General features: G+C 31.7%; 4 protein-coding genes across 8 annotated transcripts; 3 read left to right on the top strand and 1 right to left on the bottom strand.

The window, feature by feature from the left end:
• Positions 1-1,969: 1,969 nt before the first annotated feature.
• On the top strand, positions 1,970-9,043 carry LOC113860933 (eukaryotic translation initiation factor 3 subunit A). Of its 3 annotated transcripts, none has more exons than XM_027493498.1 (14): positions 1,970-2,110; positions 2,646-2,719; positions 2,853-3,334; positions 3,744-3,959; positions 4,066-4,434; positions 4,534-4,563; positions 5,667-5,894; positions 5,998-6,159; positions 6,473-6,694; positions 6,890-7,096; positions 7,175-7,381; positions 7,491-7,571; positions 7,842-8,043; positions 8,201-9,043. In XM_027493498.1, exons 2-14 carry the CDS (start codon positions 2,674-2,676, stop codon positions 8,623-8,625), a joined length of 2,877 nt encoding a protein of 958 aa, XP_027349299.1. In that variant the 5' UTR covers positions 1,970-2,110; positions 2,646-2,673; the 3' UTR covers positions 8,626-9,043. The 3 variants fall into 3 exon arrangements, with proteins under 3 accessions (XP_027349299.1, XP_027349300.1, XP_027349301.1); XM_027493499.1 differs by having other exon boundaries at positions 2,016-2,251; XM_027493500.1 differs by having other exon boundaries at positions 2,083-2,719.
• A 1,145-nt stretch (positions 9,044-10,188) lies between these two features.
• Positions 10,189-15,475, top strand: LOC113861328 (UNC93-like protein 3). 2 transcript variants are annotated; one of them, XM_027494081.1, is made up of 10 exons: positions 10,189-10,612; positions 10,689-10,852; positions 11,494-11,557; positions 11,633-11,746; positions 11,854-11,898; positions 12,428-12,681; positions 12,805-12,895; positions 13,213-13,325; positions 13,416-13,539; positions 13,864-15,475. In XM_027494081.1, exons 1-10 carry the CDS (start codon positions 10,421-10,423, stop codon positions 14,047-14,049), a joined length of 1,347 nt encoding a protein of 448 aa, XP_027349882.1. In that variant the 5' UTR covers positions 10,189-10,420; the 3' UTR covers positions 14,050-15,475. The 2 variants fall into 2 exon arrangements, with proteins under 2 accessions (XP_027349882.1, XP_027349883.1); XM_027494082.1 differs by having other exon boundaries at positions 10,695-10,852; positions 13,864-14,551.
• Positions 14,764-15,180, top strand: LOC113861329. Its single transcript, XM_027494083.1, has one exon. It carries the CDS (start codon positions 14,794-14,796, stop codon positions 15,166-15,168), a length of 375 nt encoding a protein of 124 aa, XP_027349884.1. The 5' UTR covers positions 14,764-14,793; the 3' UTR covers positions 15,169-15,180.
• Positions 15,476-20,448: 4,973 nt separating the features above from the next.
• Positions 20,449-22,818, bottom strand: LOC113860614 (short-chain dehydrogenase TIC 32, chloroplastic-like). 2 transcript variants are annotated; one of them, XM_027493044.1, is made up of 8 exons: positions 22,698-22,818; positions 22,316-22,547; positions 22,113-22,192; positions 21,661-21,814; positions 21,468-21,546; positions 20,873-20,957; positions 20,723-20,769; positions 20,449-20,622 (listed from the first exon to the last, which is right to left on the bottom strand). In XM_027493044.1, exons 1-8 carry the CDS (start codon positions 22,816-22,818, stop codon positions 20,449-20,451), a joined length of 972 nt encoding a protein of 323 aa, XP_027348845.1. The 2 variants fall into 2 exon arrangements, with proteins under 2 accessions (XP_027348845.1, XP_027348846.1); XM_027493045.1 differs by having other exon boundaries at positions 20,732-20,769.
• Positions 22,819-24,773: the final 1,955 nt, after the last annotated feature.

The following is a 24,773-nucleotide window of genomic DNA, read 5'->3' as shown; positions in this document are numbered from 1 at the left end:
GAACATAGTTAACCCTAAAAAAAGGGATCGAGCCGAGTTAGTACCTTGAATAATACCATGAAAGTATTGGCATGTATTCCTGAAAATTATTTAACGTGTGGCAGACCGCGGTTTTGTGTTATTTGTTAAGAACATAAATCAGAGTGTCAAAACATTTTTTTTTACGTCAACAAATTGCTTGTTTGTACCGGTGAAAATTTTAGATTGAACTTCTACAACAAGGATCTCACAGTTCAAAAAACTTCTTGCTGTTTACCTCGCGGTATAGGAATTTTAAGTACTCAGCCTCAGCGTGACTGGTTTAGTGTTTCAAGTTTTGAACATCGTGTTTATATGGCGGTGTTGATCAGAAGTCAAAACTAAGTTATGATGCACCACGCCGATGTTTTGCCCTACGAAAACAGTGGGAGAGTGGTATTGAACTCCCTAATCTTTAGCCAACGTGATGAAAAATCAATAACGAACTTCTTTTGGCTATTGATTTGACTTTATAAAGAGTTGGTATATATTATTTTAATGTATATGATATAAAGATTTAAATTTAGTCATATTTACAAGGAACTCAACTAATGTGCTGACCATTTAACTAAACTAAGTCTTGATGATTTAATAGTGTCATTTTGTATTGAATTTGCTCCCTCTTTCTTAGTTTCCTTTCTTTGTCTTAATTCTTTAGGCAATTGGATACTTAGGATGGGTCTCTAACTTTTGTTAGTTCTTTTTTGTTTTTAGCCTCTTTATCTAACAAAAAAAGAGTATAGAGATTATTTAAGTGAGTTAAGTCTTTAAAATTATAATATTTCTCTTACGCATAGTCAAAAATTAAAATTTTAATTATATGTTTAAAGGATATAGCTACCTAATAATTATGTTGGGACTTCGTAGCTTGAGAGATGAATCCATTATTATGCTAATATTTAATATGAGAAAAATGTCAATTAAAAAATATATGAAAAAAAATTGACAAATGACATTTTTTAGACAATTTTATTACAACTATTCTTATATAATATATTTGAGTTGTCTTTTCAAATAAAAATATGTATAAAAGTTACTTTCATTCACATTAAGCTACGCAAATTTTTAGTATTAAGCGTTTTATTTCAATTTTTAGTATTAAATTAATTTTGATTTAAATGTTAAATATTGATAATTGTTGTAATCATAATCAATCTTGATTTGAATTTAATTATTGAATTTTGGATTATGATATACCCATATTGATATTAATAAATAATTTTTATTTTTTACCTTGAAGGACTTGTCTCTTTTATTTATTATTATTTAATGTGATAAAATACTTATTATTACTCAATATTTATTATTCTCTTTAGTTCGCTTTTATATAATTCTACTTCTTAAAAAGTGTTGCTGTAATGTGTGTGTGGGAGAGGGGTTCAACGGATTTATAAATCCTGTCCAAACGGATAATATCATACAATTTTAAAAAATGTATTTTATAAATAATTTATGAAAAATAGCAAAAAAAAATATATAAAAAAGTATGTTGAATTATAAATTTAGTTTTTAACTTTACATTTTTTTATTTAATCTCTACACAATAAAAATTTGACAAGGTACAAATATAAATATTCAGATATGAAACAGCTAAAAATTATAAAGTATATAAAATTGTTTGACGATTTTTTAAAATAAAATTTTTTTAAAGTCCTAAAAATTGTCATCGATGGTTTTGAAAATTTTTTATATTTCCATAATTTGTTTGCAAAATATCATGTTTTGATATTTTTATTTTTTTCATATAAAAAGAGCCTGAATATTTTTGGGTTTCTTTTTGTTTTCTGGTCAACCTTCAAATTTTTGGTCGAACCACACCGAAGCTCCAAAGCACAAAGCCCGCACAACAAAAATAAAATAAAAAAGGCACGCACAAAACATCGTAAATAAGTAAGCTGAATACGGCCCAACCCAATAAATAATAGGCACTCTTGAAGACACAGATTGCTCTATTTCGGGCCCAGATATTTACGATTTAGAATAGGCACTCCAATCTAAACACTACTCGCTTGTGCTCCCCTCTCGTCTGCTAGGGTAACCACGGCGCCACTCGAACAACAAGTGCGGCCATTCCCAACGATTCTCTTCGCAGGTTCACACCTCCTTCTCTCTTCTCCTTCGAAACCCTATCCATCTTTGTCACTGCACGTTCACCACTGCCACTGACGCTTCCTCACAGTGGAATAAGCTTTCACTTTCTCGATTTACCAGATCCTCATAATATTGAATCCTTGTTAGTTCTATTTGATTTTGCAACTCTGATAGTCTTTCCACTTTTAACGTTTCTCAATTATTGATTTCGTCTGCTGTTTAAACGGTCATTCGCTTCATTTTTTGCCCAATTCAATCGTTATCTATTTTTTTTTCCGATGATGATGTATTATGTATTGGTTTTGGCATTAATAGTCAATCCTTAGAGTTAAGCTAACACAGACAATTTTAGTCGATTCCTTTTGTTTATAAATATCCTCTCCGTTAACTTATTTTAATTTCATGAACTGTACAACCGTCTGCAGACAATTTTACTCTAGATGTGTGTTATATCGTTATTTCAGGCCAACATCTTATTAGATTTTTTTGTTGTCAGTTATCATTCTTATTTTTTGTTTTTATTTATACTTCAACAGGGGAGTGCGATTCTTGTGAGTGCTCAATATGACTTCATTCTTGAAGCCTGAGAATGCCCTCAAAAGGGCGGAAGGTTAGTTCAAGAGAATGATTATATTATATACCCTTTCTTATTTACGTTTCCTTTTTTGCCCAAAAAATGTTACTCCAGTCTTTATATATACGATGATACAATTGAATGATTCTGTGTAAAATTCAATATACAGAATTAATCAATGTCGGGCAGAAGCAGGACGCTTTGCAGACACTTCATGACCTTATTACTTCTAAGAGATACAGAGCATGGCAGAAGACACTTGAAAGGATTATGTTCAAGTATGTAGAGCTGTGCGTAGACATGCGCAAGGGACGATTTGCAAAAGATGGGCTTATTCAGTATAGAATCATATGTCAGCAAGTGAATGTTAGTTCGCTGGAGGAGGTGATCAAGCATTTTATGCACCTGTCAACTGAGAAAGCTGAACAAGCCCGTAGCCAGGCACAGGCATTAGAAGAAGCCCTTGATGTTGATGATTTAGAGGCAGACAAAAGGCCCGAGGACTTGATGTTAAGCTATGTCAGTGGTGAGAAAGGAAAGGACAGATCTGATCGAGAGCTCGTTACCCCATGGTTTAAATTTCTTTGGGAAACATACAGGACAGTGCTTGAAATATTACGGAACAACTCTAAACTGGAAGCCTTATATGCTGTAATCTTTCTTTTTCTTTCTTTTCACTGTTTCCTGAGCTATCGACATTTTTTATATTTATGTTTGACTATGCTGTAATCTTCCTTACATGACGGCAGCTATTTGTTATTTGTTGTGAATTATTCTGTGTGTGTGTTCGGGGGGGGGGTAATAATTTTTTCATATTCTCCGCGTTTGACATAGTATAGGGTTTCTGAATTTTAACAGTGAAAAGCATTCCTGATGAGTAGTAATTAATTGTTTGGTTTTGGGGATATATTACTGTTATTGTTTTTAACTTGTTCTCACTTTTCTTTGTCATTTCCTATTGTTGTATGTTTTCCTGTAGAGAATGATAATGATAATTTTAAAGTTGCACAGCTGATACTTTTAATGTTGAAATTTTTATAGACTATAATTCCATGTGCAGATGACAGCTCATCGAGCTTTCCAGTTTTGTAAGCAGTATAAAAGAACAACAGAGTTCCGCAGACTCTGTGAAATCATAAGAAACCATTTGGCCAACCTTAATAAATATCGGGACCAACGAGATCGACCTGATCTTTCAGCTCCTGAGAGCTTGCAACTGTATCTTGATACTAGATTTGAGCAGCTGAAAATTGCCACTGAACTTGAGCTCTGGCAGGTTCGTCATTTCTTTTTTTTTTTCTTTGCACATTGTTTTTGTTAATGTTTAAGGCATAGCTGGAACTTTTGATTAATATGACCTGACAATTTGTTTCTGGATACAGGAAGCCTTCCGATCTGTGGAAGATATACATGGACTGATGTGCATGGTCAAAAAAGTGCCCAAGGCATCCTTGATGGTAGTTTACTATGTCAAGCTGACAGAAATATTTTGGATATCATCAAGTCATCTATATCATGCATATGCGTGGTTCAGGCTCTTCTTGTTACAAAAAAGCTTCAATAAGAATCTGAATCAGAAGGATTTGCAATTAATTGCTTCATCTGTTGTTCTGGCTGCACTTTCAGTGCCTCCTCATGATCGCACTCATGGTGCATCACATTTGGAGCTTGAGCATGAAAAAGAGAGAAATTTGAGAATGGCTAATCTCATTGGTTTTAATCTTGAAACTAAACCCGAAAGCAGAGAAGTGGTATTTTACTTACCCTCAAATGTATTCCAAGGTTGCATATACATGTCTGTTTCGTAAATCTTACTATTTGCATTCTGTTTCCTTTTTGGTTGTCCCCAGCTCTCAAGGTCATCACTTCTTGCAGAACTGGTAAGATATTCTTTGTTTAATCTTGTCATTTTTATCAAGTTTCTTATCTGCATTGTTTGAGGAATATACGATTTCTTTGCGCACTCCATAGGTTCCTTGTCCAGTGCTGCTATTTTTAATGGACGAATAAGATCTTGGTGGATACTTTTGTATTTGCAATTGTATTTTATTATTATTTTCATTTGAATGCTGTGTGGAGTGGAACTTCAATTGCTTGAAAAAATATATTTAGGATGCCTAATTTTCTGAAAAACTTTGTTTTTGTGTGATATATATATATATATATATATATTTATTTATTTGTATTTAGCATGGTTGGTAAATTTGAAGTTCTTTCTTTCTTTTCAACTTATTGCCGAGATATGCCAAATTATAAACATATCTTTTTCTCTATATTGTTCAAGTTTGTGTGAGATATTTTTTGTGCACATCTCTGTAATTGATCATTGCATTTCACCTGGTGCTTTTAAATATGTCTTGCATGGTAATTATTTTAACCTCAATATACCTTTGCTGTTCTGGCTGTTTATATTATGAGGATTAGATGAAAATGAAAAGGAGAAAAGTTATAAAATATTATTAATGGGATGATATTTGTTGTAGTAGAAAACACTACCTAGTACTCCATGTTCATTTTAATTTTCTAAGTCAGGTACTAGTGTAGTACAACTACGTACTAGTGCATCTAGATTTACATACTAATGTAGTAAGACTGAAAATGATGAGAATCTTAATGTTCTAACAGTTTCTGAATTCTGAACAGTGGACAATGTATTTTTATCTCAATTATCTAATTTGTTAAAACCTTTTACCCAACAGACAGCTGATGGTGTTCATTGATTAAGTTTCTCTGTAACTGCTTTGATGACAAATCTTTAATTATTGACTTGATGTCAATGCGCTTATATGTGCTTTTGTATATCTTTTCCTTAATTTCATTTTGTCTTCAACTGCAAGCCTTGTATATTTTATCAAAACCCATTATCCTGAGGTTTTGGGGTTGTGGGGTCTCTGGGTTACCTTGAATATTACCAAGTTAAATGCAATCTTTTCATTTAATGGTAGGACTCAGTCTGAAGTTTGTATCTCTGGGTTCATTACAGGCATCGAAGGGGGTGATGTCTTGTGTAACTCAGGAAGTGAAAGACATCTACAATCTTCTGGAGCATGAATTTCTTCCCTCAGATCTTGCATTAAAAGTGCTCCCCTTGTTAACTAAGATCTCAAGCCTAGGTGGTAAGATTTCCAGTGCTCCAATTATTCCAGATGTGCAATTGTCTCAGTATGTCCCGGCACTGGAAAAACTAGCAACCTTGAGGTTGCTACAGCAGGTGGATTTTCAGTTTTTGCTCTTTTCTTTTTGTATTAAATGTTCATTTCCTTTTGTTTTTTGGTGATTATGCATGTTAACTTTCTCACCTCTTGGTATTCTAGGTGTCTAATGTGTACCAGACAATGAAGATTGAGACCTTATCTGGAATGATTCCCTTCTTTGAATTTTCTGTGGTGGAAAAGATTTCTGTAGATGCTGTTAAGCAGAAGTTTGTATCAATGAAAGTTGACCACATGAAAAATGTTGTAATTTTTTGCAAATCGGTATGTTTTCCTTCATTTTGGGTGTTTGCCTTGTTAAAATTCATGATGCAGGTATGCTATTTTTTTCATCAAAATAAAATTACAGATAAAAGTTTTGACATGTTATGCTATCCCAAGAATACATGGGTTTGATGATCCGTTGTGTTTCTGCTGAATCACTAGGTCTTGTATAGAAATTATAGTTCCTTTTGTTAACAATGTTCTAAAATGTCTAGAATCATTTTTTAACATTCAAGTATTAATTGCATGTCAGCACTGTGTCTATCTCAAATTATCAATTGTTTTTATGGAGGTTTCTTGATTTCTAATGCAGACTCTTGAGTCTGATGGCTTAAAGGATCACTTGGCCAATTTTGCTGAACAATTGAATAAGGCAAGACAAATGATTCATCCTCCTGAAAGGAAACCATCAAAACTTGGAGCTTTACTTCCGACTCTGACGGAGGTTGTGGCCAAAGAACACAAGAGACTTCTTGCTCGAAAATCGATTATCGAGAAGAGGAAAGAAGAACAAGAGCGACAGCTGCTTGAAATGGTATAATCTTATGAATTATGACTTTTATCTACTGCTTAATTTTGATAAGTAATCATTTTTTTAAAAGCTCTCAGAAGGTTCTAAAAAAAATATTTCTCCAAAATAGGTTAATGCTAACATCCTCTGAATGTGCTGCATATTAGAAGTTAATGATTTTTGAAATGATTAACTTTCTTTTAATGTTTATATTTGAAGGAACGGGAAGAGGAGTCAAAGAGGTTGAGACTGCAGAAAATAACCGAAGAAGCAGAACAGAGACGTCTTGCCACCGAGTATGAACAGAGGAAGAATCAAAGGATCCTTAGGGAAATAGAGGAAAGAGAAATTGAAGAAGCTCAAGCTTTACTCCAGGAAGCTGAAAAGCGTATTAAAAAGAAGGGGAAAAAGCCAATCATTGAGGGGGTAAGTTGAAGTCCGCCTTTGATTAGATTCCTGATTTATTTTTGCTCTCCAAATGTTGACGATAAACACTATCTGTAGGACAAAATTACCAAGCAGACCTTGATGGAACTGACATTGACTGAACAACTTCGGGAAAGACAGGAAATGGAAAAGAAACTGCAAAAATTAGCTAAAACCATGGATTATTTGGAAAGGGCGAAAAGAGAAGAGGCTGCTCCCCTGATTGAAGCTGCATATCAACAGCGCCTAGTGGAAGAGAGGATTCTTCATGAACGCGAGCAACAAGTATGTGTTAATTTTGATATTGAGTTTTGCATTTCTTTTTTCTATTGAAAATAATTGAGTTATTACATTTATCTGGGTACTAACTGGGTCTGAACATGGTTTGGTTCAGCAAGAGGTTGAAGTAAGCAAGCAGCGGCATGAGGGAGATCTTAAGGAAAAAGAGAGGCTTGCTCGAATGATTGGCAACAAAGTTAGTATTGTTGAATCTTTGGCTTTGTTATGTTTCCTGTCCTAGAGAAATTGTGTATCTGTCTTTTGGTGTTATAAATTTTTATGCAAGATGTTACAAGCTACGACACAGGTGAAAGACCTTTTTTGACTATTGATTATTGTCATTTGTCATCAAATTAACGGAACCATAGGAGATTATTGAATCTATGTTACAGATAAACATTTCTTGATGTTTCATTCCCAGCCTTGCATTTGGACTGATGGTTTTGTCATTTGATTGACCATGCAGGAGATATATCAAGAGAGGGTTGTCAGTCATCGCCAAGCAGAGTTTAACAGATTGAGGAGGGAAAGGGAAGAGCGGATCTCTAGGATTTTACAGGCCAGGAGACAGGAGAGGGAAAAAATGAGGAAGTTGAAGTTTTATCTCAAGTTAGAAGAAGAGAGACAACAAAAATTGCGCGAGGAGGAGGAGGCTCGGAAGCGTGAAGGTAATTTTTCATTTTACTTTGTCTGCCCAGTAACACTTCAGTGACTAAGCCATTTTAAGATATTTTTCCAGAAGGTTGAAGATGTTTCTTCAAATTTCACAAAGATTGTGATGATTTCTATTTTTTATTTACCCAACTTATGGTTTTTGAACTTCAGAGGCTGAAAGACGAAAGAAGGAGGAGGCTGAACGCATTGCAAAATTGAATGAGATAGCTGAAAAGCAGAGGCAAAGAGAGAGGGAACTAGAGGAAAAGGAGAGACAGAGGAGAGAATCATTGTTGGGCAAATCCGCTGAACCAGCTCCGAGGCCTTCTGAGCCCCCTGCACGTCCATTGGAGTCTGGATCTAATGCTCCTGCTGCTGCCGCAGCTTCTGCAGCCCCAGCAGCAGGCAAATACGTTCCTAAGTTCAGGCGAGATAGAAGTGAAAGCACAGCAGCTGCTCCTCCTCCAGAAACTGATCGCTGGAATAGCAGCAGGCAAGACGGTGACAGGTGGCGTAGTGATGATCGCAGAGCTGCGTTTGGTTCTGGTGCGGGTTCAAGATCATCTTCTGCGTGGTCATCTTCCAGGAATCGTTGATCATATGTGGCCTGATTTATAGCCAATGCCACTGTGGCCCTTTCCTTGCTTGATATTGTGCTGGTTCTTGTGACTTGGTCGAGTTCTCGTTGCATTCTCGTTGAGTTCTAAAATTCTTTTTGATACTAAGTTCTTATATTTGTTTATTTATCTTCTAAACCTCATGGAGTCCTCGGTGCGTTTGAGGAACATGCCACAAAATTTTCTATTTATGATCGAGTGGAATGGATATGAATTGGATATGGCATGATTGAGTAACATGCCATCAAAATTTCAAAATAGACTAGTACTGCTTATCTATTTATCGACTTTTTGATATTTTGAGTTGGGCAGTCGTTAAAAATGACCTTAGCCCTAGTTTCTGGTTTTATTCCCCGTTCGTACTAATAATTTATTAATTTCATATTAGAATATTAGTATATTCGCTTGTCTCTTTTCCAATTTTTGGATTTATGTGGGTATCAAATCAGAATCCGCTAAAATGTGGGACTCACTTGTTAGGTAATAGTGGGTCTCACCCTAGTAGCATGTTAGGTTGGCCGGTCTCAATTGATATTTCTCCTTCTGAGTTTTCCCTTATTTTGCTTTATACAGCATTTAATAAGAATAATGATTTTTACAATTCTTTCCATGGTTAATCATAAACGCAAATTTCAATCTACAGCAGTGTACATGATATCTAATTTTCAAAATCAATTTAAAAACATAAAGGAACAATTTTTTTTACCAATAATTTTGGCATTGAGTTTAAATATTAAAATATCCAATTCTATTAGTATTCCAAATATAATTCGTTTGCTAAATAATGCTTTGTTGACTAATAATATTATTAATTTTTGCTTATAGGGTAATCTCTTTGGTTAAATTAAACTTCGGTCCATTTAGTTTGAGTTATTTCTAATTTAAATTCTAGTGTTCTTTTTTTCATAAATTATTTTTTTTATTTTTTAAATTGATTAAATTTATTCCTTTGTCAATATTTTTTCTATTTAAATCCTCATAATTATTAGATTTTTGTGGAAGATAAGAATTTTATGAAAAATTAATAAAAGTTAAAAAGTTTTATAAAGAAAATATTGAGAATTGTTTTATTCGATGTTTTGTTGGTACTTTTGTGTAGAAAATAAAAATTAAAACAAGTTAATGCATTTAATTTGCAATGATTTTAAATAAAAAAGGATTTTAAATAGAAAAGTTTTTATAAAGGGATTACGTTTGCTTAGTTTTAAATATATAGAAACTTAATTTTAAAATTTTATAATATAAATTAAAGAGGCCAAAAATATAATTAAATTAACTTTTATTAAATTTTTATTTGGAACCCCTGCTCCATTTTCAACCAACTAATGGAAGAAAACGAGGTCTTCTCAACATCGAGCTGCATTAACAATATATCATGTCAACAAGACTCTTCTTCGTTTAATTTCAGTTATTTCAGAAAATTAATGAATCTACCAAAAATTAACGGAGTGGCGGGACAAATGCAGATGGAAAACTAAGAAAAATAATGTCAACCAGCAAAACCGGTCTTATGAGCACCCTTTTTTTTTTTTTTCTCTTTTTTATTTTGGGGAACATGATTAGAAGACTCTTTAGCACACTACCACTTTTGCTCCACTCTCTCGGCGACCAAACGGCGTTTCCGTTTGATGATAACACATTCAGGTTTTTCAAACTTTTATATGCGTCTTGTAGCGTGCAAAGTTAGAGCCGGCAAATAATCTTCTGTTTGGACGTTAATGCGTGACGTCAGACGCAAACGAATCTCTATATATTTATAACCATCCATCGATTCATGAATCGAGAACTTGATTCAATGGCCCCTTCGATCCCTCGCGACGAAGAGACTCCACTGGTCGCCGAAGATAATTCCTCACTTCAACCTCCTGAGAGTCACACCAGAGATGTTCATATCTTGAGCTTAGCCTTTCTCTTGGTTTTTCTTGCCTACGGTGCCGCTCAAAATTTACAAAGCACTCTCAACACTGTTAGTCTCTCTTGCTTTCAACTCTTTGCATCTTCCGTTCCCAATTTCATTGTTATGTTTTCCCTTTTGGTTTCAGGAGCAGGACTTGGGTACCACTTCGCTTGGGATTCTCTATTTATCTTTCATGTTTTTCTCTGTGGTTGCTTCTTTGGTGGTGCGGGTTCTCGGCTCCAAGAAGGCTTTGCTTATTGGCACCACTGGTTATATGCTTTATGTGGCTGCAAATTTGAAGCCGAATTGGTAATTACTCGCTATCATGAAACTGTCGGCTTCATATTCTGACTCGATTGAAGTTTTTGAGGTGGAATTGCGTATTCCTGGCTAATGAGTATGTTGGGGACAGCAAAAACGAGTTGTTAGTAAGGAGTTGCTTGTAAAAGAATCTCACTAAATATGCAGCAGGGCTGAAAATTAGCATTCTTAAGTTGTAATTAACAGTGTATATGTTACGGTGCCGTGTATGCCCCTAAATTGGCAATTTGATTGAGTTTTTGGGCTACTATTATATTTTACCAATCTAGTGTAATTGAACTCAGAATCTCACATATATGTTGTAATTAGTTGTATTCTGGCATTCATGAATTATTATCAGTTCCAATATTTTTCATTTATTTGAATATTAGTCCCCATATTTTCTATTCATGAATATTTAATGATCCACATTTTCCATGATGCTCCCTAAGGGACCAGAATCCAAATGAATGACAACTATGGGGACCAAAATCTACTTTAACCCTTTTATGTTTAAGGTTGACTATCGTTTATGGTTGTTGTTCATACCATAGATATGCTCTTATATCTGAACATCAATTCTGTTTTACTTTGTGACTGTGCTGTCATGATACTAACTAATTATGCATATCCTTTACTATTACCTGCAGGTATACACTGGTTCCTGCCTCTTTGTTTCTTGGGTTTTGTGCTTCTATAATATGGGTTGGACAGGTACCTGTGGTTTTGTAGTTCCTTCAAATTGTATTCGTAACCTGAATCTTCATTAATCTTAGCTTGACCTGTCAGGGAACATATCTCACTTCTGCTGCACGCAGCCATGCCATTGATAACAACTTGCATGAAGGTGCAGTAATTGGTGACTTCAATGGGGAATTCTGGGCTGTGTATGCACTCCACCAGGTGATCAGATTGTTTTTTTTTATGAGGACTGGTCACTTTGTTGTTTCTGCCTATTTTTACAACTCTTTTAGAATTCAAAATTGATTGAGAAAAAACCTTTTTTGCAGTTTATTGGAAATCTTATTACATTTGCTCTACTGAGTGATGGGCAGGTATGTGGTGGTTAGTCTTCAAGTTAACCCTATGCAAATTTTCTTTTAATGTTTCTTTTAACTATCAGTTCATGATATGCTCAAGCTTACCCCTTCCTTTTTAGCTATTAAGAAAGAAGTATTGCTGCTTGTGACATTTTCTGAAAAAAACTAACTATAACTATATCACCCTTGGTCCAAATTTTCTTGAATTGAAATAGTATTAACTTTCCTTTTAAATAATTTCTTAATTTGTTTTAATTTAAAAATGAGCGCTTGTAATAGTTTGCTGTTAAGGCTCATTCTGTTGACTCAATAGTTTAGCATTTCCCCTATCCTTTTAATTTCCATTTTTTATGTTATATTAATATTTGGAAAGATGCTAATTTGTACAATATGCAAAAGATTTCAAGGAAATGTAAATATGAGCTCAGTTTTTCCTTGTACACTTCAACAATAAATGCTCATCTCACAAACAAACAAGTTTCAAGTATTGATTTAAAATGACCTACTCATTCTCAGGATTTGATTCTGTTACTCATCATTGCAGGGGGGAAGTACCAATGGAACAACTTTATTGTTTGTTGTATTCCTTTGCGTTATGACCTTTGGTGCGATACTAATGTGCTTCTTGCGTAAGCGCAGTGTTACTAGTAAGGGACATGAGCTCTCGGGTGGAGAAGCTGTTGAAAATTCATCCTTTAAATCTCTTTATAGATCACTCACCAGTGCATTGACTGATGTAAAGATGTTGTTGATCATACCCCTTATTGCATATTCAGGTCTACAACAAGCATTTGTGTGGTAATTTCTTATGAATTATATTTATAAGGCATTCGTCCTTGTCGTCTTTCAATTATGGTTCTATGTTTTATGGTGTCCTTTTATTCCCATTACTCTTGTTCCTTAATCAATACTCTTTTATAGGGCTGAATTTACCAAGTATGTTGTAACTCCTGCAATTGGTGTTTCCGGTGTGGGTAGTACAATGGCCGCTTACGGGGCTTTTGATGGAATAGTAAGTACAAAAATCATAATGTAGAACTATATTTCTTTGCATTTGTTGGTTGTTTGAAAACTTGATTATATCATGCTAGTAAGCATCTCTTTCTTATTATCTTTAATTTTTTTATATTCTTAAATGTCTTGAGCAACTGATGCCAATATCTGGGCAAGGATACTGCTATGTTCTACTTCTATTTTTTTGGGTTGGGGTTAGACAGGAGGTTGAACAACACAGTCTCTCTTTCCCTTCTAAAATTTAGAGCCCTTTGCTGCATCAAAATGCATATCCTCGGTTCTGTTTTGTTTTCTTAATTTATTTGCACATGACAGTGTTCTCTGCTTGCTGGTCGTCTCACCTCTGGCCTCACATCTATTACATCAATAGTTTCTGTTGGAGTTTTTGCTCAGGCAGTTGTATTAATCTTACTGCTGCTAAATTTCAGGTCAGCAGTAATTACTTTTGCTTGATGAATATTATTTTCCCCCATGTAATTTAATCTCATCTATATCCTTTTTTGCTATCCCTGATGCAGCATTGCTAGCGGATTGCTTGGTACTCTTTATCTACTCTTTTTGGCTGCATTATTGGGCACAGGTGATGGAGTTTTGATGACACAACTGAATGCGTTGCTTGGAATGCTATTTAAGCATGACACGGTATACAAATCATGCCCTATTGACATGTTTACTTGCTTCTCCAATACTTTATTAAGGTTGTCTGTCCGACTGTTTTGTTTGAATTATTTTCCTTGTTCCTGTCTTTATATTGATTGCCTCCCTAACATATATTTCATTTCACGACTTGGCCCACCCCCCGCCCCCGCCCCCCCCCACCAACCCCCGATAACGTTCTCATATTGGACATGCTTTTTGCATTTTCTCCATCACCTTTTTTCCCAATATCTCTGATACTTTTTTATTTACTCATATAATCGGTTTAAGCTGTCTCTAACGTCAAGTCTATGTTGCTTTCCGGTGCAGGAAGGGGCTTTTGCTCAGCTAAAAATATGGCAAAGCGCTACAATTGCTATCATGTTCTTTTCGGCCCCGCACATCTCGTTCCAGGCAGTGCTTGTGATTATGCTTGCTTTTCTATGCTTCTCATTCGGTAGTTTTCTATGGCTTGCTCTGAAGGTGGGGAAGGCATCATCACCCTCCACCAGTTAGTGAATTTAAAGCTACTTCAGCTGCAAGCATAGTAGATTTTCCTATACACTCTGTCTTCTCTCGTGTAACCCTTTCAGTCTGGACTCAAGTTATTTTATGATGACATTTCTTCAGTTGAATGAGATGTATAAATTGTGACAAATTCAACTTATAAGCCCACATGACTATATTAGTTATTTACTAAAGAACATTCCTAGAAAAACACAGGCTTTATTAGCAATACTATTCACATGCCCAAAATTCGCAGACACATATAGTTTTGTAGGTTATTTAAATCTGATTTCAGATCAATATATGTGACCTGCAGGGGAGAATGTCTCGGGTAAGATGTGAAAAACTGAAAGTAGAGCTCTGTTTTGACCTTTGCGTAGTACAGTGCGGAAGCAAATATTCAGCCAACTACCCCTTTTCCACGTGTACAATACTTTAATTTTTAATGTAGCGGTTCGGTCTCCGGTCTAGAGTCTAAAGTAAACCGAACCCAAAAACTACGCCCCAATGGCCAATTCTACACCTCACAACTTAGTCAGCACGGCCATCATTTAACACTGAAGTCATGCTCCACTTCAACACTAGTTGTTCCGTAACCATATTTCCATACCAAAATCACTAACATCCTCAAAAGTAGTTATGATTAGGTTGTTCGGCACCAATTTCACTGCAATTCTGTCCTGTTTTTTATAAAGACAAGTGCCCACCCAAAACACCAAGATTTCATCCATACCCCCACCATCCCAAGCCTCAATGTCTCTCTGGCTCTGTAACTTGGTCCGTTTGTGCCTCACAACCCCATGGCCTTTACTAACCTATGCTGCCACTTGGATAACACTACTAACGTTGACGGTTGCAGTGGCCTCTTTCTCACCGCAGGTGGCGTTTGTCTCTGCCATATCTCCTTCCTCTTCATTCTCTCAGAAGTGCAGCACTGATGGGTCCATTAGAATGCCCTTAGATGTTCCAGGAGACATCCTGTGTTTTCCTGCTCATCTCTTCATTAAATCCAAGATTGATCTTGTCGTTCCACCCGTCTTTGCAGCGGTAATTGTAGCAGCTTCTGCTTGCGTAGTGCGAGCTGTGGGCTTGTGGGAGCATTATCAAAACCGTTCAGAAGCGAATTAGCTTGGTATTCCTTTTAGAATCAGATTTTTCAGAACGATGCTTGAGTGCAAGATTTATGGCTTGACACCAAAGTTGGGCCTAAATGGGAGGTTTGAATTGTGATTCTTACATTATGTTTTCGAGGGAGCCATCATCTTGGGACGAACTTCTATTATACACGACCTGGCGTGGAGATTAGGCTTCCCTCGTTTGCAAATAAAAAGCTAAGAATTAGATTGAGCTAACTCAATGATTCTATAAACGTATGGTCATTATTGGTCTTTGTAAATCCACAAAATGATATTGATATAATAGATTTCAGAATTATTAAATTGCTTTCCTTTATTTTTTCTGTCTTTTCTCTTTGGGCTATGCTGCGTTTGGGTTCGCGTTTTGAGTGTTAGACTGTGGACAAATGTTAATCCTGATTTTTAATTAAAATAAGAATTTCGTCTTGCTAATAGTTGTTTTGGTAACTGTGGTTGTGAAAATTAATTTTTGTTTCTAATTTTAAAAAAATATATATATAAAAATAAAATAATAAAATTACTTTACAAAAAAATCAAATTTAAAAAAAAAATTATTGATCTTGAAAAAAGAAGCTTGCATTATACACTTATATCCATTATCAAAAATTGATTTTAAGTATGAAAAAGAAAAAATTAGAACTTTTGACGTTTTGTAAAAATTTTGTACGTATCAATATAAAAGCACAAGTAAGAGTTCTAAGGAAGAGAGCTTTCAAAGTGGGAAGAGATTGAAAAGCGGCAAAATTTTTAAGAAAAATTTAAAAAATCTGAGAAAAGAAAAAATATTCTTTTTTAGAAAATTTTTAGGAAGACAATGAAAAAGAAGAGCAAAATTTGTAAGAGAAGGAACTTTAAAAATCTAGGCAGTAAAGTAGAAGAGAAACACAAGAAAAACTAAAAATAAAAGAGAGCATAACATTAAAGAAAAATAAGTGTAAAAAAAAAGAGAAAAAAAAAATACTATACTATTGATCATTGCTTGAATTACTATGTTGATAAGTTATCTTCTTTCTTCTATTTCATTATTTTTCTAAACTTCCACTTAATGAATGAAAGTTAAAGACAAAAGTTTTAAATCACTTTTATTTTATTGTTTTGTTTTATATAGAGTTATTGTGATTTAATATTATTTCATTAGTTTGTTCAATTTGATTTGAGAGATCCGTAAAGTTGGAGGAAATTAGTTGCGTCGAAATAACTTTTTTTTTTCCTTTTTAATATAATTATTAGATGTGATTTGATTTGATGATTACAAAATTCGTAGCTCGAGTGTTAGCTTTGCAGTCCTTGCACATAAGCTTATTCAACGTTGTTATTATTTCACCTTTTTTTTTTTCCTTCTTTTTCCGTTAGCATATTAGTTTTCTCTTTTTTTTTCTTTTGCTGTTTTTGACTGGTTAAATTTAATTATCTTTTTTTTTTTCTGTTCCTTGCCTTTTTTTATTATTATTTTTAGATTTATAATTTTATTTATTCATTATTTATTTTTATTATTTTTACCTTATATTTTATTTATTTTAATTTATCTTAAATAAAATATATTTTATTTTTAAATTTAGTGTTCCTAATTTTGTCTATTTATTTATTTTTAAAGTAATAATAATAATAATAAATAATTAAAACATAATATTTTTATTAATTTATTTATTATATTTGAATTGTATTGTTATTTATAAAATTTATTTCATTCTAACATTAGCAATAAATTTTTTAAAATTTTTTTATATTATCTCATTATTTATATCTTAATTATTATGTTTGTTATTTATCATTTAGAGTTGTTGTCTCTTTATTTTTTTTGTATATTTGTAGAATATAGATAGTAATTCAATTTTATATTTATGATTTATCTTTTCTATATTATATTTTTTAATCAATTAATGAGTGATAATATAATTGTATTAATTTATAATACTAACGTATAACTTCTCTCTCCTCATGTATTATAAATTTATAAAGTTTAAGTGTATTTATGTTACTTTAACTTTATACAATTTTAATTCATCTTATGTTATCTTTAATTAATTAACTAATTATCTTAATAATCGATCAAGATGATTTTTTTCTTTTAATTACTAATATACTAGTTGATTAATTTAAATTAAAGATATTTTTATTAATATAACAATTTATAATGCTAATGTTTAGCAATTCTACCTTTATGTGTCATAAATTGTCAAAATCTATATCTACCAATGCTATCTTAAGTTTTATATAACATCAATATATTAAAAATTTTATCCGATTTCTAAAAGTAATCAATTATTTTTGTTATTATTTTTATTAAAATTCATCATCTAAAATATTTTCATCATATTAATGGAACGATTTGTAGTGTTACTTTATAGTGTCTCTACCTTTCTATGCTTTAAATCTTTAAGACATATGTATACCAATGTTACCTTAGGTCTTATGTAATATAAATTTATCAAACAAAGTTTTAATCTTTGTAATCAATTAAATATATTTATTTTTTTTGTTAAATAAAAATTTTTATTTTATTTTATTTTTTATTTTTATTATTTTCTTAAGTCATATTTATAATTTTGATAAATTAAATAACAAAACATTTTATTATGTAATTTTATTATAAAATTTTGTGTAACATCGATGTATAATTTACATTGTCTTCGATTGTCGAATAATTCATAAGAAATTTATGTATAACTTACTATATCTTAAATTTTCTTAATATGAATTGTCAAATCTAAATAAATTCTAAATTTTTATTTATTTATTTATTTACAAATATTTTTATTTTATTTTAACGATTTGCAATGTAATTGTTGTGTAATCTTTCTTTACCTTCTATGTTGTTTATTATAAGATATATGTATAATTGCATTGTCTTATATCTTAAATGTTGTAATATTATGAAAATTAATTTTAATCTAAAAATAATTTTTTTTACTAAAATTAATTTTAATAAATCAATTTCATAATTTTTAAATAAAACTACGTGACTTTGAGTTTTTCATTACACTTAAGGATACGTAAAAGCAAAAATCGTACCCGTCAAGTCAAAATATTTTTTAAAATATTTTTTTTTCTTTTAAAATATGGAGTTAACATGTCAATAAATAGTTTTTCTTCTTCTAAAATAAAAATAATTAATGTTTAAGGATTAAATAAATATTTTTTAAAATTAAAATAAATTTACATAATTAATTTAAGATAATCATTTTTAAATAAACTATATCTATGACTTATGACATTATTTTTTATTTCAAAGATTATATTATTTTAAAAAAATTTAAAATTTTTTTAAAATAAATTTTAATAATGACTTTTTTTAAATAATTTTATTTTTTAAAAATATTTTTTTTGAACACATATTTATTATACTGTTACAACTGTCCGATGGTGACAGTGCTATTTTGATTACTAAAATCAATAATAATTGGCAGAATAAAATGCTAAAATCAGCGATGATTACCGAGATAAAATTTTGAATTTGATTACAAAACACTTGCAATGCTCAAAAAGTGTATTTACATTGTTGTCCTTTGGTTGGTTGTTCTCGGAAAGTTCAAAATCCAGGAGAGCCTCAAATTAGATATCTATATATTATCATAAACAACACAGTACATTTTTTTATAGCAATGACACGTATCAGTTATTAATAATTGTTGTGTTTTATTTCCACTCTTTGAGGTGGTGACAATCACTGTCAGTCATTAATAATTATCAAAGATATTAATTTATTAACTATTACAATAATACTGTTAAATGATAAAAATTCGTATCTAGTTTTTCCTCAACTAAATATAATACCCGTTGAATTCAAAAACAGTAAATAACCGAAAGTATTTAAGATGAACAAGTTTTTATAAATGATACAGAAACTATGTAAAACTATTATCATATACTTTTAATTATATACTTTTATTCATTTTTATTTTATATTATTCAATTTATCTGGTAATTGTTAACTTACATAAACTATTTATTGTCCCTTCAAATTGGCTCAATCAATTTAGTTGCAAGACATGAATTGTGAGTAGCATTCAATCCTTTACAAGCTTTATGTCTCTTGCTTATTCCCCTGCTCCCTCCTCCTTGTAAGATCTTTTATGAGCCTTGCTTTGAATAAAACAAAAAAAGCTACTTACAGTTAAAAATAAAGGCAAGCATACTTACAAGTGAAACATTTTATTTTATTTTACTTACAAGGAATGCTTAGAAGAAAATAATGCCTCTAGTCCTGTTACCATGCCACTAACATGATGGGGAGATCAACAGAAATCTAATAAAAAAAATAATTGTGTACCTAAGGTAGATACTTAGAACTTGTTTATGTTTTTAAGAACAATTTTTTTGAAAGTAAAAACAATTAAATTTTATTTTTTTGATAAATTTTATTTTCATTTTCTTCAAAAAAACAAATTTTTAAAATTATTTTAAGATATAATTTTTAAAAATTAAAAATCAAAACAAAAACAATCAAAGCCCTTAGTCACACCTACTCAATTTTAAGAGTAAAGATCACTTTCCGAAGGAATGCCTATCAAAAAAATTTCAGGGAAAGGAAATATTCAGTACAAATATATGTGGATTGAAATTAATAGTTAGAATAAAAAAAATGTTATTCTGTTAAAAAATTATTGTTTTGAAAGCAAAAAGTTAATAGACCTCAGGTTCAACTTAATTCTAACCTTACTCTCAAAGATTAATATAATAATAAGTCACAGCCTGTGCACTCAAAACCTGAATTCATTGGAGTTTTCATTAATCATTGCTCTTAACAAGAAAAGAAAGAGGTGAAAGGAATGAGAGGACTAATTGGAAGAGGTAGTAGAAGGTTTATCTTTATAACATACACGCCTCACCAAAATAAAGAATGTAATATCTCTCTCACCCAACAACAACAAAAGGATTAAATTAGACCCAAATTTTTTATATTTGACTTTTTTTAAAAAATTAATTAAATGAACTACGAAGAGAGTGTTACTAATATTTCACTTGTTTAAATAATAATCCATTCTTCCACAGTACAGGATAAAAGGGTTATATAAAGTCATTAACACAACAAGAAGAGAGCTATTTGGGATATGTGAGAAGCAAGAACATGCTTCCCATTATTCCTAACAGAAATAAAATGAAACGCCTACTAGTGGAACAGTGCGAAATGAAATGTTTGGAAACATCCTAGACACGATAGATAATAACTGTAACTGTAACACGGCTTCTTAATGCATAACGAGTTTTGATAAACTTGTAACCACGACGATATATGTGTCCCTAAAGAGAAAACACCAAGCTGCAACTGCATTCAAGCTTTTGAAATTGAATTGATCAACTGCTTGCTAAAATCCCAGAGTTTCTTTCCTAGTTGTTTGTTTGAGGCAAAAACACTTGGTTTAAATTCATTGCAATCCACAAAGTACTTCCCAGTTACACCTTTCACGCTTGGGTGGAGAGCAACATAGCATGTAGTGGCTGCTCCCTGCGTGTCATTAAAAGAATAATGTGTATGTAATAATAATAAATATGTAACATTTTGCACCTCTATCAGAATCCTAATAGAATGAAGTGAAATAAAATACCTGTGGAACGTTCTTCCATATGTAGAAGGTGAAGATTTTCAGTAAATCTGTTAAAAATGATATTATAATATGGAATTAGACAAGAAGTAACTAGTTGAAAAAAAAAGTGCTATTTTGTAATTTGTTTGTTTTTAAGGAGAATCAACATACGCATGAGATTAGAGGAGTATCTCATAAGAGGAGTCATTATCACTCCTGGATGGACTGAGTTGGCTGTGATGTTCACACCCTCTTCCTATAGACAAATGTCAGAAACCAAAAAGTAAATTGATGCATGCTCAACGACTAGTCATTAGGATATGTTCAACTTTTATGGACACTTTGATACTTTCTCTTTTTAATACGATCAATGAAAGAAATTGTTAGTAACTCAATGAGAAAAGGTAAAATGTATGTGTATGTTTGATTCCACGGTAGTAAACTCTGAAACGCATGTTTACAGCATAAAAGATTGAGTTAATTTGATTTACGTTTAAACAAAGTATCCGTCATTTCAAATATGCAAAAGAGATATGTTATATCTTTTTACATCTTAAATAACCTCTTTATAATTTTCTTAATATTTTTTAAAAATTATTTAAAAATAAATATATTTTATATTTTAAATATTTAAAAAATAGTTCTTTCTTTATTTAGTAACTAAAAAAATATTGTAAGGAAAATTAAAATTATTCATGACATAAACAAGACAGATAACAAATTGTTTATTTTTATTTATCACTAATTTACTTCATGTTTAAATCACCTGCAGGCGACGAGAAAGCTCATTTGCATGTAATATATTAGCTAACTTGGACTGCCCATACGCCTTCTTGTTACCATAGCTGAAAAGTTATAGCAATGGTAAAAAAAGTTGTAAAGTTCTACTCATCAGAATCACATGCATGATGAAGCAGTAAAGTCAAGGCAGAGGCAATTAGAATCAAAGTGAAATTTACCCTTTTCGTTTGTTGATCTTATCAAATCTTATCCCCTTTCTGTAAGTGTAGTTATGGGCAATTGATGACAGATTTACGATCCTTCCCTCTATTCCAGTGGCTTTTGCAGTTTGTTTCATTTTGTCAAGAAGAAGGTTTGTCAAGAGGAAATGCCCTGAAAAGGGTAAGGGGTAAGAGAACACACCACTACCACTACAATCACTGTTACTACTATTACTTTAAGTTAGCCTACAAGGGCTAACCCAAAAACGTCATCCACGAATGCTGAGATAAAGGGTGCTGGCAACACCCTTTTTCTAAAAGAGACTCTTTAACATACTATTTGTAGTTGATTTAATTTTTAAAAAATTAAAGCACTTATCTCACATTATAAATTTACTTTTTTTAAAAAAACTGATCAATTTCAAAAGTGTGTTCATATGTTGTTAACATTCCTAGTGTTGAGAAATCACCTAGATGGTTTGTTGCAAACTGCATTTCAATCCCATCCTCTGAGAGCTTGAAGGGGCAGAACATGATTCCAGCATTGTTTCTGACATGAAAACCCAATGCTAGCATGAGTTGATCCATATTTGGAAAGAATGACTAACTACAAATGTAGTAACAAATGAACCTAAAAATTGAAAACAACATAGAAAGTGGGAAAAAAAACAACATTAAGATGTTCAGAGGAAGATCAAGAGCGATGAATTTGTCCACAAAAGATCTGACAGAATTCACTGAACATAGGTCGAGCTTCATTACGTCCACACGTGCAGATTGGTTCTCCTCTAGTATATATTGTTTAGCTTTCTTTGCTGAAACCATGTTTCGCACTGCAATGATGACATGCACCTTTCGAAGAGCCAAGACTCGTGCTGTTTCCAAGCCTATACCACTTGCTCCTCCTGCATTATTTTTTTAGTGCTTAGCAGAACACAACAAATATGTTGTTAGCACAGGCAATGAATACCAATATTCTGATACACTTTCGGTATATGAAAGTGAAACTAACCTTAATATATATAGAGAGGGATATTAAAATTGCAAAAACTGACCTGTGATGATTGCAGTGAGGTTGCTTGCATCGATTCCTTCAGTAACCTGTTCTGCAGTTGAAGCTGATCCAAACCCGCTTCGACCTGGCATCCCTGTTACCAACGAAATAACACCCACCATTGTCAAGACAACTAGCACCAAAATTCAGTGCCCACACCGTATCAAGTGTAGAAACCTCTGAACTTTCCTTTATGAGTTGTGACACTAAGTAATCACTGTCTAGTTATATACACACATACCCAGAAGATAAGAATGAATAAATTAAACAGTTTTTCTAAGAATGCTCTAGGACACACGATAAAAGTTGTTTATAATAAATTTTTATTAAAAGTTATATTATAGCATTCAATTTAATAGATAAATAGCATTAAATAATATTTCAATAAAAATTTATTATTTAATAATTTTTTATCATGTGTATACATTAAAAAATCGTTAGATAAATATGTTGATCTCGGAGAAATAATTTTGTTATAATTTTTAGAGGACAATAGTAGTTTTTTTTTAACCTTTGAAGTATATTTTTAAGATATCTGTATAGAGATGATAATAAGTAAATAAAAAATTAATAAGACTATATATAATATTATATGAATGTAAACTTTTAGTTATTTAATATGCACCGGTGAAAAACTGTTAATACCTTCAACCACTTACGTCTCACTCAGCTATTTCTGCATTTATTCTCAATAACGGGGTCAGAACTGGACTTCTACTTCTGGCGGTATGAGAAAATTGGAATTAATGGAGCCCACGTTAACTCAATTTTCGTCAACTCACGCAATACCTATTTAATTAAACAATTTTCAGTTTTTTTAACGGATTTATTACAAAATTTAATATTTAATATTATAAATATATTTTTATTATACTTTTTCATAAGTTTTTTACCTTCTAATAATTTTTTATGTACGACATAAAATATAAAAGAGTATATTTAAAATTATTTAGTGTAGTATTATAAAGTCTCATTGTTAAATATATTGATCTTACACATTTAAATAGAATAATATCTACACCACTTATACCTCATGCTAAATGGTCCTTTATAAAACGAAACTGAAGAAATATATTTTACAAAAAAATATTTAATACACTACATAAAAAACTATTTAGTGTTAGATTTGTCTTTGTTAATATAGACTTTATATAATAAAATCTAGCATAAACATTATATATTTAGACTAATAATTATGTTGGTATAGGAATTGATTTATACTACTTGTACTGGTACATTAAGAATACATGTAATTGTTAGTATAATCTATAATGTTTATATTATAATTTAATTTTAGTTAAAAAAAGTTTATGCAACATGGACTGATCAAACAAAAAACTGTTAATAAATAAAATTAGATAAAAAATTGTCAGAATTATTTTTATTTGTACAATTATTGATTAATAATGTTAAATTATTAAAATAAAAACGATAAATTGAAATCAATAACAACTTGTGGGTTTTCATGCTGCACTCTAGCCAGGCACCACAGCATGCACCAAACCAATTGTATACTTTGGGGTTTCAAACTTGAGACCACACAATGAACTCAACTCAGGGGAGTTGGTTTTGTTTTCCCCTCAGGGAAGGTAAGTTAAATGGACCACTGTTTTCCCTTAAATTTATTGATTGAAACTTTGACCTAATTTCACTTTGGTTGCTATTGTTGCTTATCATATTTGAAACCACATCCAATGCTACCCATATTTGACTCTTGAATTAAATGATTGTTCTGCTAAAAGGATGTGAGAAATCACACAAGTGAGTAAACTCGTAAGGAAATTTAATTTTGACAGCAAGGATTACAAGAACAAATAGATTAAGCTTAAGAATTCAATTGTTAACAAAAACATTTTTACTATCCGAAAAAGTAAAGTTACTTATAATCTTATGTATTTGAGTTCATGCTCATAGAGTAGATTCTATTCCTTATTGTTGAGAGTATGATAACGTAACTTAATATACACTCTCTTTTACGTAGCTGTATATGCTATTCAAAGGACATTTTTACTTTAACTTTTGAATTATGTTCAAATTAAATGTCATCTGCATCAATTAAATTTCCTAATCTTATATC

Source organism: Abrus precatorius, unplaced genomic scaffold, assembly GCF_003935025.1.
Source record: "Abrus precatorius isolate BTA unplaced genomic scaffold, Abrus_2018 Scaffold3, whole genome shotgun sequence".
NCBI classification, from domain to species: Eukaryota; Viridiplantae; Streptophyta; class Magnoliopsida; order Fabales; family Fabaceae; genus Abrus; species Abrus precatorius.
The sequence above is the reverse complement of the archived record's forward strand: the minus strand, read 5'-3'. Positions and strand labels throughout refer to the sequence as shown.